Source organism: Heterodontus francisci, chromosome 35 (assembly GCF_036365525.1).
Source record: "Heterodontus francisci isolate sHetFra1 chromosome 35, sHetFra1.hap1, whole genome shotgun sequence".
NCBI classification, from domain to species: Eukaryota; Metazoa; Chordata; class Chondrichthyes; order Heterodontiformes; family Heterodontidae; genus Heterodontus; species Heterodontus francisci.
This window is the reverse complement of record NC_090405.1, coordinates 32,547,895-32,564,540: the sequence shown is the minus strand read 5'-3', so window position 1 is coordinate 32,564,540 and position 16,646 is coordinate 32,547,895. Positions and strand designations below refer to the sequence as shown.

The 16,646-nt window shown below is 46.2% G+C and overlaps 1 protein-coding gene across 4 annotated transcripts in view; it reads left to right on the top strand.

The window, feature by feature from the left end:
• Positions 1-13,741, top strand: part of ca12 (carbonic anhydrase XII) — a 75,310-nt gene extending 61,569 nt beyond the window's left edge. Inside the window, exons 9-11 of one of the 4 annotated variants that reach the window (XM_068015115.1) lie at positions 5,399-5,431; positions 8,091-8,172; positions 11,818-13,741. In XM_068015115.1, coding sequence (XP_067871216.1) covers positions 5,399-5,431; positions 8,091-8,172; positions 11,818-11,896 — 194 coding nt within the window. In that variant the 3' untranslated portion in view covers positions 11,897-13,741. Of the gene's footprint in view, positions 1-5,398; positions 5,432-5,451; positions 5,750-8,090; positions 8,173-11,185; positions 11,319-11,817 lie in introns of those variants that run through there. The other 3 variants (XM_068015117.1, XM_068015118.1, XM_068015120.1) reach the window with 3 other exon arrangements.
• Positions 13,742-16,646: the final 2,905 nt, after the last annotated feature.

Genomic DNA, 16,646 nt, shown 5'->3' with positions numbered 1-16,646 from the left:
AGTGGGCTTGAAAGGTGGAGAGAGGCTGTTGTCACAGTAGGAGATCTCACTGCTCACAATTTGCAGGTGAGGGGATTCACATGTGGCTGTGGGGGATGGTGGTTATGGCAGTGCAAGGTGTGGGAGAGGGGATTATGGCATTTTGGGGGGGTGGTTATGCGAGTGGGCAAGTTAGTCGGAGCATATGAGTTATGAAACTGAATTTAGTGAATGTGGTAATTTTGGGGCTTTGCACTAGATTGTGCTGAATTGCCATAAAAAAAAACCCCAACTGGTTAATTAGCTTCCTTCAGTAAGGGGAAGCTGTCTGGTCTGAGCTGCCCTTGGCTCTGGTCCCACATTGTTCGATTGGCCCTTGACATTATGGGGAGAATGAGGAAGGAGCAACACGCGCTACTTTGTCAGTATCAGCCACAGCACAGTAACAAATAAAACCGATTGCAGCCCAGAAGTATAGAATTATCGAAGAATGAAGCAATTCAGTGCAGTAATACAGAAACAACTTCTTCTTCTTTTGGCCTCCTTGGCTCGAGAGACAATGGGTAAGCGCCTGGAGGTGGTCAGTGGTTTGTGGAGCAGCGCCTGGAGTGGCTATAAAGGCCAATTCTAGAGTGACAGGCTCTTCCACAGGTGCTGCAGAAAAATTTGTTTGTCGGGGCTGTTACATAGTTAGCTCTCCCCTTGCGCTTCTGTCTTTTTTCTTGCCAACTACTAAAGTCTCTTCGACTCGCCACACTTTAGCCCCGCCTTTATGGCTGCCCGCCAGCTCTGGCGATTGCTGGCAACTGACTCCCACCACTTGTGATCAATGTCACAGGACTTCATGTCGCATTTGCAGACGTCTTTAAAGCAGAGACATGGACGGCCGGTGGGTCTGATACCAGTGGCGAGCTCGCTGTACAATGTGTCTTTGGACACATTGTTGAATTAATACAGAAACTACAACAGCAAAAGAGATTCCAAGGTAACACGTTATACAAATGAGACACACAGCATGACTGCAGTGAGTGACAGAACCTATAATTAGAGCTTTTTAAAGAACACTTGCTGCTCTTTTTTTCTTTAAATGGAGATGGTGCCAGTTTCTAAGTGAAACTGAACAATGTGTTATCGCACGCCATGGTAGTATAATCTGTGTGTGACCCAAAAAAACCATTGCATCACTAGTGTTCTGAGCTTCGCCAACCTCTCCCTCCAAAATGGCATGGAGCTCCATTTAACACATGGGACTGTTGCTTGTTGCCCTGTCATTCCTCAAAAGCCCATTCCAACAACTCACTCAATATGTTGTAGACTCCACACTGAGATTTCTGACAGCAAGACCATTCGTCGGATCGTCTGCGGCTATCCCTCGATTTGAGGATGACGTCTACCCGAGGTTGCGAGTTTCTGCCAATGGGTCTTCAGGTGATTGAACAAGCCAATTCTCGACTCGTAGATCTTTAGGCATATGGGGCAAGACGTCCCACGAGGTAGTAGGATCCAGAGTCCAGGATTTGCTTCCTTTTCTTTCCTTCTCTGCAGCCACTCTCCCTCATCATAAAGGCGTTTGGACTCAAAGCGTGATGCAGCTTGATGGACAAATTGTTGGCATTTTGAATGATTGGTAGTAAACTCCTCCCAGTCATCAATCTCAATGCTGCCGTGCTTCAAAGAGAGCTTCAGAGTGTCTTTGAAGTGTTTTCTTTGTCCTCCCCTGGAACGCTGGCCATTTGAGAGTTGAGAAAACAGGACCTGGTGGGGGAGATGGTTTTCGGCCTTCCGGACACAGTGTCCAGTCCATCGAAGTTGGTTTTGCAGGAGTTTTGCCTGAATGCTTGTGGAGCTGGCTTCAAGAAGGACACTCGCATTTGTTTGACGGTCCTCCCATTGAATCCGGAGGATGCGACAGAGGCACTGCTGATGGAATTTCTCTAGTGCTCTTATGTGTCGCTGATACACAGTCCAGGTCTCACTGTAGTACAGGAGTGTGGTGACAACAACTGCTCTGTAAACTCGGACTTTTGTTGACTTGCAGAGGTCTTTGTTGTCAAACACTCGCTGCCGTAGTTCGTAGAAGGCTGAGCTGGCACAGCTGATCCGGCGTTGGATCCCTCGTCAGTGGTGACCTTTTGAGAGAGGTGGCTACCAAGGTATGGGAAGTGTTCAACATATTCCAGAGTCTCTCCTTCAATGTATATGGGAGGTGGAATATTTGGCTGACCAGGTGTGGGTTGATACCTGAGTTTTGTTTTGGCAACATTCAAGGACAGGCCGAGTCTCATGCATGCGGAATTGAAGAGATCGAGAGTGGCTTGCAAATCTGGTGCAGAGTGGGCAACGACACTGCAGTCATCCGCAAACTGTACATCGTGTATGTCTATGGTAGTCAGTTTAGTTTTGGCACGGAGGCGACTGAGGTTAAAGAGTTTTCCATCTAGGCGGTATTTAATACTCACACCAAGAGGGCGGCTGATCTTTCATGAGGTGACTAGCTACTGTCAGGTAGATTGTAAATAGTATGGAGCTATCACACAGCCTTGCTTGACCCGGGACTGGATTTTGAAGGTGTCTGTTTCAGATCTCCCACTCGGGACAGCTGCAGTCATATCATCATGGTGCAATTGCAAGATTGTGATGGAGCTTCTTAAACCATTAAGGAAGAAAGCACTTGTATTTATACTGGCAACTTTCATCACCCTGGGGCATCTAAAAGCACTTGACAGCCAGTGAAGTACCTCTGAAGTGCAGTCTCTGTGGTGAAGTGGGAAAATGTGGCAGCCAAGCTGCACACAGCAAGATCCCACAAACAGCACGTGATGATGAACAGATCACCTGTTTGTAGTGATGGCAGCTGGGGGATAATGGCCCTGGTAGGACCCAGATGTAGTTTCCAGGCCCTGAAATGGGGAGAGGGAAGGCCATGGAAGTATTTGAACAGGAGGTTGAGAAATTTAAATTAAATTAAATCTCTCAGAATATGGTTCAGCCAGAGTTGAGAATCCTAGCAGGAAATCCAATTAGCAAGATCTTATGGGTAAGATACAATCCGTGTTCGACTCTGTAGCCCCATGTTTACAGCAATGGCCTAGGCTGTGGCAGAGGCCACAGAACTTATATCAGAGACTCTACAGTAACAAAAACACATCATGGCCTGACCTATATTGGCAGTGCAGAGGGCAGTCACACACAATTTTACAATGCACTTCCTTCTCAATTTCAACCCATGGAAAACCTTTGCCCAGAATGCTTGGCCCGGAGCAAGCTTGGCTGGGTTCTGTAAATTCCAGTGAGGCAATGAGAATAATTTGCATTTCTAGAGTGGCTTTAGCATAGAACAATAAAAGTCGCTTCACAGCCATAAATAAATGCTGAGCGAAATAAGGAGGAGGGAGGGGTCACCACAGTCTGGCTTAAAGGCTTAAAGAACTGGGTTTTAAAGAGGCTGATAAAGGGGTAGCCAAGGACCCAGCCTTGGGTGACTCCAGAGGTAACAGTGCAGAGATGGGAAAAGAAGCCATTGCAGTATATGATCAGCTAGGTTAGAGTGGAACACAACAAGGGCAGTCCAATGGAGCTGGATAATAGACAGACATTGGAGGAGGATGGTATATTTAACTGTGTCAAATGTTGCACAGAGGTCACAAAGGATGGGGCAGGAGAGTTTATTACAATCTTGGCCATTTGTGACTTTTGGCAGTTTCAGTGCTGTGAGTGGGATGGAAACCTGGGGCTGAATTTGACTAGCCCTCTAGGGATGGGCTGGGAGTTGCGGGGGGGGGGGGGGGGCAGGCTGTGTAATTGTGATGGGAGGCCGCGGGTGGAGCGCTTTCCCGATAGCATGGAATTTGATCAGTGGCAGGGAAGGTGGAGAACGGCCTTCCCGCCGGGAGGCCAATTGAGGCTGTTAAATGGCCAATTAAGGGCAACCTAAGGACCTCTTGCCACTGCTGCTGCCATTTTACCAGTGGGTGGTGGGCCGCCCAACGTGTGGGGAGAGCACCCAGTAAAACAGGGCGGCTCCCTGTGGGTTGTGCGGGGGCCCTCCTGATCGGGCACTCTGTGGCCCACTAAGGGGCCCCCTGGCAGCAAGGACCGCTCCTGCAGAGAAACCCCTCCGCACCCCAGCCCACACCGACTGGGACCTGTCTGATTGGCCCCAGTGACCCTTGACCCCACTTACCTTTTGGGGTTGTTGGCATCCATTTTTGAAAGCTGCTGGGAATCAAGATCTGCCAGTCCTCCAATTGGCTCGCAGCTCTTGGAGGCAAACTTCTGTCTTTTAAAGGGACGGGAGCCCCGGCACCAGGCAGTTAAATGCCTGAGCAACCGGAAAAAGGGGCCGGGGGGGGTTCCCCCCAAGTAGCCAAGGCGGGGTTGCCCCTGGTTTTCCGACCCAGTGTCAGGACCCCCACCGTACCAACAAAATTCAGCCCCCGATTGGAGAGGTCCGAACATGGAGTTACCAGAATGGGAAGTGATTTGGAAAGCAGTAACACTTTCAAGGACTTGGGAGAGGAAAGGGAGGTTGGAGATGGGGTGATAGCTTGCAAGGGCAGAGGGGTCAAGGGTAGGTTTTTTTAGGGGGCAGGGGGTGATGAGAGCAAATTTGAAAGTGGGGGTCAGTACCTAAGGAGAGAGAACCATCTACAATGTCAGCTAACATGGGGGCAGGAAGGGAAGTTGGCTGGTCAGCAGTTTAGTGGGAATGGGATCAAGGAGGCAGAAGGTGGGTTTTGTGGGCAAGATGAACTTGTACAAGCCGTGAGGAGAGATTAGAGAGAAACTAGAGAAGGGTTCAGGGTGAGGACAAAGAAAAGTCTGGAAGGAGGTTTGGCTTGGGGAGGGAAGCAACAGAAGTATCAGAATAGATGGTGCCAATCTTAGTGACGGAGAAGTCCATGAGCTCCTGCACACTTGTATTTAGAGGTGGGGTTGGAGGGCCAGAGGGTTAAGCAGATAGCGCATCGTGAAGGAAAGAAGCTGGGGGATATCTTTACTTTCCAGGATGATGCTGGAGTAGTGGGCAGCTGGGAAGGACAGTGGGAGACAGTTGAGAGTTTGAAAATGCCGTTGTAAATGACTGGGGTTAGAGAGTCTAGCCAGAGGTGGCCACAGAAGGCGGAATATGGGTGCTGAAGGACGTGGTCAGAGATGGCCTTGACTGTGATCAAGACTCAGAGTAGAGACACTTTGAGAGCTGGTGAGGTTGAGGGGATAGCTGCAGTTATGAATATGAGAGCTGTAGCCCTTCAAAGCATTACCAATGTAAAAATATAAAGTGTTACAAAATGTAACAAATATGAAGAAATATTTTTAAAAATCACAAATTGTAACATATTTTTGGCAATACAGATACAAAATGTTACAGATCTGGTATTACAGGTATTAGTGTTAATATAACTGTGTTTTCTTTCAGGCACTCTAAATGCTGAACATAAGCTGACTCTCGGTAATGTATTTTGTTTCTAGATGGATAACCTGTGGTGCTCTGACTGATAACAGTGACATTTAGTCACCTCCCTGCTGTACTTGGCTCTTGTTTCCTCGTGATATATCCGCAGAATATTACTCTTCCCTTCTCTGCAGTAACTGTGTGAAACTGCCTTCAGTGCCCTTGCCCTGGTGTAGTGCATGGCTTGATAATAGCTAATCATATTTCCAGTTTAACCGGCTTAATTGCTAAAACTCAAAGCATCTGGCCAGAAACATTTTCTTTGTTGCTGCTTTGATTTTCTCCACTAATATTTCTCAGCATTTAATTTGTGTGTGTGGTCTGCAGGGCATGTGATCTATTTATGGTCATCTGCATGTGTAGGTCTGATAAATTTAATGTGCATTCTACCTTCCTATTTGACCTAGTTCGTTATTATTTAAAATGTGTGATACGGACGGAATCCTCAATTACAAAACTGCACACTGCACAAGAGTTCACCCAACTACCCAACTCATCAGTGGCTTCTTGTCAACTTCTTGCAGAATAAATTCAGAACATCTCAAAATTAATGTAAAATAGCTGCCAGTAGCGTCTGGGTGGTATCCTGACCTCTGACCCTTTCCTGATTACTCAAAGCATCCTCTCTGCTGTGGCTAAAACGAGGAAAGGGAGCATATTTGCAAAGAGGCAGCATTCTGACCAAAGGGGTATCATTCTCAGAAGATGTGCCACTTGGCAAATGTGCCACTCTAATGAAGAAATGGAGAATGAGGGACCGTTAACGGGCACTAGTGAAAAACAGCCAGCTGACCAGCACCGAGCTCTGCTGAGCCTTCCTGCTCCTTGCCAAGTTGGTACCATGATACGTGGTGTTGGACTGGGGCATCTAGGAAGCTGGTTTGTCACATGCTGTCCTCTGCAGGTCCTGCCACCACACAGGAGGCCAATATCAGTCACATAGCCAATGGGACGCCAGCTGCTGGAAGGCCGAGTATCAGAATACACCTCTTGTATATCCAGGCTTCAGTACCCGCCATGATGGCCTGCATAGAGACAGGCAGCTGCTGCCAGCTGCTGGTGAATGTAGCTCACTGTGTGCTGGTTCCGTGGACAATGGCAACCCTCACATGCCTTATGAGGAGGTGTGCTGCTCGTGTCATTCATGAGAAGCTCTCCTGTGAGAGGTCAAAGTCTGTGTTTGCCAGGTTTCCATAATCAGAATATTACAGTATAAAAGAGACCACTCCAGTCCATCAGACCTGTGCCAATGATCCTATTACCTTCCCTTCCTCTCTATTAGACCCATCGCCTCAAGTGATATACACCTGCATGGGGGAGAAGGGAGATGAGCTACTCTCTTGGGTGGCAATGTCGCCAAGATAACATGCTGGCAATCCCTTCGGTAGAATCAGTAATCTGCCAACTGGGTAAGGCACGTTGTCTGGGCTCCAGGATGTTGCTGCTGAGTGACTACCCACTAATGGGGCCGGGAGGGGTAAATCTGTCGCTGGGTGTTTGGCTGAACCCTGGATAATCCCTTTGAGTCCTGAGGTGATCTTGGCTAGGCAAGAAGTTGGAACCTTGCCAGAGTTCAGAACTCAGTGGTAAGCTGCACATTTTTAGCTGGTTAAACTTTGGCAGACCCCACATTACAAAGAAAATCTACAGCACCGAAGGAGGCCATTTGGTCCATCACGCCCGTGCTGGCCGAAAAAGAGCTACTCAGCCTAATCCCACCTTCTGGCTCCGTAGCCTTGTGGGTTACAGCAATTAATTCTTGCCCCTGCCAATTTATGCCTAAAAAGATCTGGCCTTGGGTAAATCATTTATACAGACACCACTCCAACTTGGAACTATATCATCATTCCTTCCTCGTCACTGGATCAAAATCCTGGAATTCCCTCCCTAACAGCACTGCGGGAGTACCTTCACCAGATGGACTGCAGCAGTACAAGAGGGTGGCTCACTACCACCATCTCCAGGGCAACTGGGAATTTGCTGGTGATTCTGAAGTGTCGCTGTGTAATCATTCCTGGCTATCCAGCATCACTGCTCGCTAAAGTTCTTCCAAAGTCACTAAGACCACATTCACACTATAGATTTCAGAGACCCTGGGCCTTTGATGGGTCTTCACATGGAGAGGCCGGCTTCTCTGAAAGCACAGGTGCACTAACCACAATTTTATGCCCATTTAATATTGTGAAGTACATCCACTCCTGGTATTGTAGGGCACTAGGACCATGAGGAGTGGGTGGTGGAAGCCAGCTCGGCCCCAAATAATAAAATGCTGGGAGCTGATGTACATTTGATCACATTGCCAAGGGATATAAACTCACAGGCTCCCGAGTTGCAGTTTTCTGTTAAGCCGCTTGCTCGCTGCAAGGTCGCGGAGGGTCCTAAAGTCTGAGGGTCTCCTTTTGCCGTGTTTGTACAAAGTGGCCAACACTTTGTCGGCATTGCGTGAATTCCTCATTTACACTCCCAGCGGACAAGGCCTCATACTGACAGCATCCAATCTGTAAACCTAACCCCTTAGCGGTGAAGAAATTCAGAATTCCATCGCCAGCTATTACCTAGTCTCCACAAATTTGCTTAAAGTAAAGCAAGGGTTAATATTTGATGCAAGCGGTGCGGAGGTCAGCCTGTATTAATCTTTGATCTATTTTCTGTGCAGGTGTGATTCTGACCATTGCTCTGGGCTGTGTGCTGTGTCTCATGGTTGCTTTAGCTCTGAGCTGCTTCTTCCTAAGGAAAAGTTAAGAGTTTGACACTCAAGTCTTTGAGTCTTCCGATTGAACATATTAATGGGACCCCTCCCCCCGCCAATCCCTTCTCGTTCAAAGGGAACGTTTCTCTCTCAGGAAATCATGGTTTCCTCATTCCCCTATAACAAAAACTAATTGCATTTATATAGCACCTTTTAATGTACTAAAAAGTCCCAAGGTGTTTCATAGGAGTGTAATCAGACAAAAGTTAACATGGAGTCACAGAAAGTGATATTAGGACAGGTGTTTGGTTCGGGAGGTTTTAAGGAGGTGAAAGAGCTAGCAAGGCAGGAAGGTTTAGGGAGGGACTTCCAGAATTTAGGGCCTTGGCAGCTGCAGGCACAGACTCCATTAGAGTCGGGATGCTCAAGAGGCCAGAATTAGAGGAGTGCAGATATCTCAGAGGGTTGTGGGGCTGGAGGAGATTACAGAGATAGGGAGGGGCGAGGCCGTGGAGGGATTTGAAAACAAGGATGGGAATTTTAAAATCGAAGCTTTGGTGGACAGAGAGCCGGTATAGGTCAGCGAGCACAGAGGTGATGGATGAAGTGGACTTGGTGCGTGTTAGGATGTGGGCAGCAGAAAATGATTACTGAACACCCGTCCATTAGCTCAGCAGTGACAATGTGGCCAGTTCAGGTTCAGACACCAAGTGTTCACAATTATCCCAAGGCTACTCTCCCTAGGTTCCACTTTGTTTATATTTTTTTCCACTGAACCTTCCTCTCAAATCTATTGGCTTATAGTTCTCTACATTAAATGTCATCCATCTACTATCTGCGCAATCTATTATATATATCCTCCTGAGGTCACTTACAGTCCTGTTCAGTTAACCACACTTCCTATTCTTGTGTCATCTGCACCTTATACCCAATTCCAGATCAGTTCAATTTATTGAGGATAATGAGCACAACACTGACCCCTGCGGGTCAACACTGTTCATTACCTCTCTAGTCTGAGAAGCAACCACTAACTTCAATGCTGTCCTGTAACCAACATCCTTTACTGCTGTGTGCCTTAGTTTATCACCAATCATGGCACCTTCTCAAATGCTTTTAGAAAATCAATCCACTGCATTTCCTTCATCAATACACTCTGTTATAGTCTCGAAGAACTGTATTAAAGGTCTCAGACACAACCTGCCCCAAGGTGCCTGTCCTTAAATAACTAGTGTCTTTCTAAGTATTCATTTTACCCCATAAAATGATCTCTGGCTCCAGGGTACAGTTCCATGGCCTTTGCACATCCATCACTACCTCACACAAGCAATCATTCGTCTGGTACAGCCCAGACATTGAGCAGGGCAGACCCACTGTGGAGCAGGCATCACAGGCAAGCTCACTTTTAACTGACAGCCACACATCACCCTGCTCAATGGGCAGTGACCCAAGCTTTTGTTACCTCTGGACATGACTGGCCTCCACAAATTTGAGCTCATCCAAAACTCTGCTGCCTGTATTCTAACTTGCACCAAGTCCTATTCACCCATTGCCCCTGTGCTCACGGACCTACATTGGCTCCTGGTCTGCCAGTGCTTCAGTTTTAAAATTCTCATCCTTGTTTCCAAGTTCCTCCATGGCCTTACTCCCTGGGCTGGATTTTACCTTAGGCGGACGGGAATTCACCACCGACGTAAAAGTCGGTGGCAAACCCGCTTCCGCCTAGCCCGGGGATCTATCCCACATTTTACAGGTCCCTGGGCTTTAATTGTCCCGAGGCGGGACTTCCACCCGTTTGAGGGAGGAAGTCCTGCCTCAGTGAACTGCTGGCCAATCAGCCGGCTGGCAGCTCTTCGTCCTAGCAGCGCCTCTTGGAGCGGTGGCTACTGCTGGGACTGCAGCCCAGCCGACGCCATGGAACCAGGAGCGAAGGTCAGTTGGGCATGCCTCACCAGTGAGATCAGTTGTGCCATGGTGAGGCTAGAGTGGTTGTTTGGGGGGGAGGGGGAGTTGTCTTAGGTCCCGAGGGTGGGTTGGGAGGTGGGCCCTCAATCGGGCACTCTATGCCCGACTGTCATGGCATCTCCCCCTCCCCCCAGTGCGCGGAAAGGCCGGCAGCTATCACTGGGTGGACTTTCATGTCCCCAGCACGCCCGCTTGCCACGGGTAAAATAAGTGGCCACTTAAGGGCCTTGATTGGCCTCAAGCGGGCAGGCCATTTTCCCCAATGGCCGTAAAGTTGACCGGAGGCGGGAGCGGGGCGGGTAGGTCTCCCGGAGCCTCCCGCTCAATTTTACGCCGCCCCATCTGCCCCCACACCACCATCCAACCCTCTGGGACAAGGTAAAATTCAGCCCCCATCTCTGTCAGCTCCTCAAGCCCCACAACCCTCTGGATATCTGCACTTCTCCAATTCTGGAATCTTTCACATCCCCAATTTTAATTGTTCTATAATGGCAGCCGTGCCTTCAGCTGCCTGCACCCCAAGCTCCCCAAAACTCTCGCACCTCCTTTAAGACACGTCTTTAACGAAGCTTTTGGTCACCTGCCCTAATATCTCATGTGGCTCAGTGCCAAATATTGTTTGCTAACACTCTTGTAAAGCACCTTGGGATGTTTTTCTACATTAAAGGCGCTAAATAAATGTAAGTTGTCATGATCGGGAGTTGGAACCCTGACTGATACATTCCTCTCCATGAAACTCCACTAAACATAACTCCCTGAGCAGTTTTAACAGGCTGCCTTGGGACTTAATAATATCATATCCTGCAATCGTCAGCTCCTTCACCTTCTCAATCTGGGGACAAAATTAAAATAAAGAAAACCTGGAGATATCCTGGAGAGGGTGCAGAGATTAACTGGAATGGTACCAGGGATGAGGGACCTCAGTCACATGGAGAGATTGAGAGGGATTAGGATTGTTTTTCTTAGAGCACAGAAGATTAAGGGGAGATTTAATAGATGTGATTTAATAGATCGCTCCACAGATGCTGTCAGACCTGCAGTGCATTTCCAGCGCTTTCTGTTTTTATTAAAACTGAAATCAACCTGTCTTTCATCCTCAGAGAATCAGCATCTGCTCCAGGAGAGGTATGGAGAGGGGCAGTATCTCCCTGCACATGGAGGTTTGAAAGGAGCTGTAGAGACGTATAGTTGTAGTTGGTGATCAGCTGGTCAGAGGGCGCCAGGATCAGCTAGGTTTGTGCCATGCTTGCTGGACCCCACAAGAAATGTGCGTAAATCTTAAGCGTCCAGCTAAACACCACTTCCACTAGTTCCACAGTCCTTTAATCAGGTTGCTATTGACAGTGTTTGAACAGCAATTACATGGAGTACTGTTCAGCCATGCTTAAATGTGGCTGAATTACAAAGCAGTGTCATTGACAGATCTGTTCTGGCTGCGTGTTGAAGTTTTGCAGCCAGGATCCATCCTCCCTCCTGAATTAGTAATCCTTTAGTCCAGCTCCTGCAGTATATTACAGAGAAGAATTGAATACTCTTCATTCTTCAAATGATATAACCCCTCGCAACCATCCTCTAGATTTACTTGGCTTCGGTTAAGGATTTTCAGAAGACATCAGTAAATAGTGGGATCAGATTGATACATCAACCCTTAGCCATCATTTAACGGCTATTACTCATGGGATTTTTTTAACCACCCCCATTCCAAATTGTGAATCTTTTCTTGTTTTTGCAGAGCTGATAAAACGACTGAAAACAGAGGAGTTATTTACAAACCAGCGGCCAGTAAAGAAGAGGGGCTCTCACAAGCATGAACCTCGAACTTGATCAAATATATTCAGGAAATAGTTTAGAGAGGTGGTTAGTACAGATGCCTGAAGATGTAGCATCAACATTTAGCAGCTAAACAGCCTGGTGTCATTTTGTATAAACTCTTTACCTTTACTGAGCTCTGGTCCTTAACCTTCATTGAAGAAGACCCAAATGTTATGTTTTAATGACAATTTTTCTTCTTAAATTCTGTTGTTTATAAACGACATTCATAAAAGACATGCATTCCCACTCTTTCTGATATGAAAGGAAACATATCTGGAGATCGGAGCAAGTCAGTGAATAAATTCAGGGACTTTCTATAACTTTTGTGATGGAACTACATTCAAGGATCCAGCAGCTAACCCTGGATATTTAGCCCAAATCTTTATTCACTTTTGAGTTTAAAACTTAATTTGTTTCATCAAATGAAAAAGGAGTGTCTCAGACTCTTGGTCGGTGTGGCTCAGTGCCAGAGACTCTGGGGGAACCTGAAGCCCCATTTCTGCTCCGAGGTAATCCCAGCCAGGGCAGGTGATGCCATCATCATAATTGTTCTCGGTGCCAAGAAATTAACCAGGTCCCAAATCAGCAGGAGAAGTGGGAATTCCACCCCCCCCACACCACATCCCCAAGAGTTGCCAACTCTGGTTGGACATATTCTGGAAGATTTCAACACACCACCTGTAACTGCCCTGCTCCCACCATTGGTTGCCTGACATGTCCATCCTCTCAATAGCCTGCCCTTCCACACTCGGAAAATCAACAGACTCTTCAATACCTGCTTGGGTCAAGAATCATCCAATCAAACTGCTTTCTCACTCTTACCGCCCCTCCCCACCCCCCAACTAACTCTGCTATTTTTATGATTAATACATTATAGGAGCTCAAAGAAAATTGAAAAAAACACACCATTTATGATGTTTCTCTTGGATATTACTCACAGCAGTGTCCTGGAGATTAACCTTCAGTCCCAGGAGGCTCCACGTCAATCCTGAAGGGTTGACAACCTCAATGAGATTTGTCTTGAAAAGGGCAGACAGGGGGTTCATGGCAGAGACACAACACACCCCTGTCCCAGTCGGGTCTGCTGATCTCTCACTGGAGTTTGGGCTGAGGTCCAGAGGAAATTCAGAGCCTTTGTGCATTTATTTACTAAAGCTGCAGTTTCTGGCTCAATATCTAGTGTGTTTTTTAATGTCCACCTTTAGTGTGAAGATTTTCCTGCCTCTCTCTTTCTAGCCTGTCACTCGCTGAATGCCACTGGATGACACGCTCCCCGCAGCACACAAACAGGCCACAGGGAATCACCGTGATGACAAATGCACCTCCTGTCCCATTCACCACTCCTACTGGCAAAATCTCAATAGCGACATGGCTATATTAGCCTCCTTCCAGCTTAATGACCTGACCTCAGTGAGCTATTAAAAATAAAGGCAAGGGGCTCACACAATAGCTGTCCCATCTCTTTAAGGACCCTCAGGTGCAACTCACCTGGACTGCCAGCCTGATCCATTTTAAGGTTACTCATTCTATCAATATCCTTGTCTATTTTAATATTTACTGTTAACAGTGCCACTTAATTCTGTCAGTTGAGCATCATCTTCAAGAGTAAAATCTTTGTTCTGTTTCCTCGTCATATATTGAGAAACCAATCTGACCTGCCCCTCAGCATATTCCGATAGCTATATACATTCTTTGGACTTCTGACTTTGAAAAACGTTTTCCCAATACTATCACAGATCTCCACAGGCCTCTTTCTCCATTAACCGTTTTGCAGCTTTAGTTTTCTTCAACTGTTCCCAGTACTTGTCTTTGTTTTGCTGTGTATTGTGTACTTTTAATTTATAAAAAGAGTTTTTGCTTATGTCTTATTTGTCTTTGTACCGAACCTGTGAGACACATTGGCGTCTTCTGACCACACCCCCACTTCTTTAGGTTTTAGAGATGTTCATAGTTTTAATTTCACTCTCTCAAAAGTTTGCCATTGATATTCTGTAATGGATTCGCTCTCCACCCAATCCAGTTGACCAATTGGAAATTGGTCAGACAAATGCACATAGTGTGACCTGGATTTTTGATACCTGCTGAAATCTCCCACCAGACACACTGGGTTTAAAAGTTACTCTTTTTTTGCGGTGGGGTAGGGGTGATGCAGGGTAGTAAAGATGTTTGTTCATTTTAGGAAGTCTCTCTTCAAGCATTCATATAGGCAAGGACAGCTAGAGAACAAACAGAATACCCGGCTATTTGGAACTTCCTGGAGTATAATGTACTGGCTAGGTGTTATTACTGTTCTAATGCTGTGGATATTGGCCACAGGTAGAGAGGCTTTGTCATAGTCATAGAGAGATACAGCACTGAAACAGACCCTTTGGCCCACTGTGTCTATGCCCATCAACAACCACCCATTTATACTAATCCTACATTAATCCCATATTCCCTACCATTCTCCTACCACCTACCTACACTAGGGGCAATTTACAATGACCAATTTACCTATCAACCTGCAAGCTTTTGGCTGTGCGAGGAAACCGGAGCACCCGGCGGAAACCCACACAGCCACAGGGAGAACTTACAAACTCCGCACAGGCAGTTCCGCCCAGAATTGAACCCGGGTCACTGGAGCTGTGAGGCTGCGGTGCTAACCACTGCGCCACCCCGTATCTCTTCTTTCTGCTTAGTTAACAGCAATGCAATCAAAATTCAAGACTCATTGATATATTTAAGGTGAAGGTAGATAAGTACAAGGGAAAAAAGAATAGGTTGTGTTGATCGGATGAGGAGGCTTGTGTGGAGCATAAATACAGCATAGGCTTGTGGAGCAGAATGGCCTGTTTCTGTGCTGTACATTCTCTTTAAGACTTAGTGTATGACACAGAAACATACCCACAGTGGCGCAGTGGTTAGCACCGCAGCCTCACAGCTCCAGCAACCCGGGTTCAATTCTGGGTACTGCCTGTGTGGAGTTTGCAAGTTCTCCCTGTATCTGCGTGGGTTTTCTCCGGGTGCTCCGGTTTCCTCCCACAAGCCAAAAGACTTGCAGGTAGATAGGTGAATTGGCCATTATAAATTGTCACTAGTATAGGTAGGTGGTAGGGGAATATAGGGACAGGTGAGGATGTGGTAGGAATATGGGATTAGTGTAGGATTAGTATAAATGGGTGGTTAATGGTCGGCACAGACTCGGTGGGCCGAAGGGCCTGTTTCAGTGATGTATCTCTAAATCTAAAAAAAAAATAACTGCACTGTAAGTTTGCTCCTGCTTTGCAGTGTGGTGAGATAGGGATTAAGTGAAATAATTGAGCACAGATACATGGAAACTACTTCCTCTGGTGGGGGTGGGGAGGGGTCCAGTACAAGAAAGCACAGTTAGAGATTGGCCATTTAAGAGTGAAATCAGGAAGCAATTTTTTTTTTATACACAGTTGTGGAAATCTGGAGTCGATTGAAGTTTTCAAGACTGAGATTCTTGTTAGGTGAGGGTGTCCTGAAGAGTTATAGGTTTGACATCTTCAGGCGTTGGTAATCAAACTTCTTTGTAGCAGGGAGCAACAGACTTTCCAAATAAACAGCTTGGCTTTGAAGTGGTGTGAGAACGAAACATAACTAATGTTCTGCTTTTAGAGTCAGTGTGTTTATATACAAAAAGTGCTTGTGCAAAGAAATACATGAAGTCATCCATGAGTGATTCAGGTCTAATTTTAGGGGCTAGGGTACTAAGCATCAGTAGTGGAATCATCAACTGTAGTTTAGAATGATAACAGTTAATACAGCCTGTTCTTTAAAGAGGTTAAGAGCAACTAGGTCAGGAAGTCTTGTTTGAGGGAAGTAGCTTTGGAATAAATAATTACAACTCTACATAAATGGACAGCCTTCAAAAGGATTTGGGGAGAGATACATGATGAGGTCTTATATGTGACATCTACCTTAGATGTACTGAAAATGATGTGTAAAGGAACATGGCTTTCAATAGTTTTTCAGAGGATTGAAAAGCAAGAACTTGAAGTGGAAAGCCACTCTCTAATCCAGGTTGAGTTGATCCCTCATCCCAGGTGTCAGTAAAGTCTGTTCTGTATACTACACTATCAAGTATCTCGTGCTTACTCAGTGTTGGGAACCATTGATGAAAGAAGGCTGACTACTAACAGAGGGTATTAAGGGATTATGGAGCAACTGCAGGTAAATGGACTTGAGCAGTGCAGCCATGATATAACTGAATGATGGAATAGGCTTGAGGGGCTGAATGGCCTACTCCTATGTTCAGTTTAAGTTAGAGTCGAAAGTTAATTTATTTTAATCCTGAGTTCTGTAAACTGTTGGATTCAAAACAGCTACAAAAACATCATAGTGTACCATACCTGATATAATGGATAAACGAATTTACTTTGTTATTTGAATGGGTAAATCAAAATTCTGAACTTAAAAGTTAATGAAATTGCAGTTTAGTCTAATTTTAAAAATTAAAGTGCAATAGAAAACATATCAGAAGTGATTTTAACATGGACCAGTTATTGACATGGCTGAAAATATACCCGCTCAATTGTCCCTTCACTGAATTCAATGGGCATAAAAAACATTGGGCAAGGTGTTGAATTCGTTAATGCTCATTTTACGCTATCACCCAAAGTTAAAACTTCCCCCATTGTGTTAGTGCAGCCATAGAATTATGTTATGTGTACTCTGGATCATTGAGATGCACAAAACAGAGGCTGAACTGTGCAGGGGTTGACCCTCAAAAATAAAGGATATACA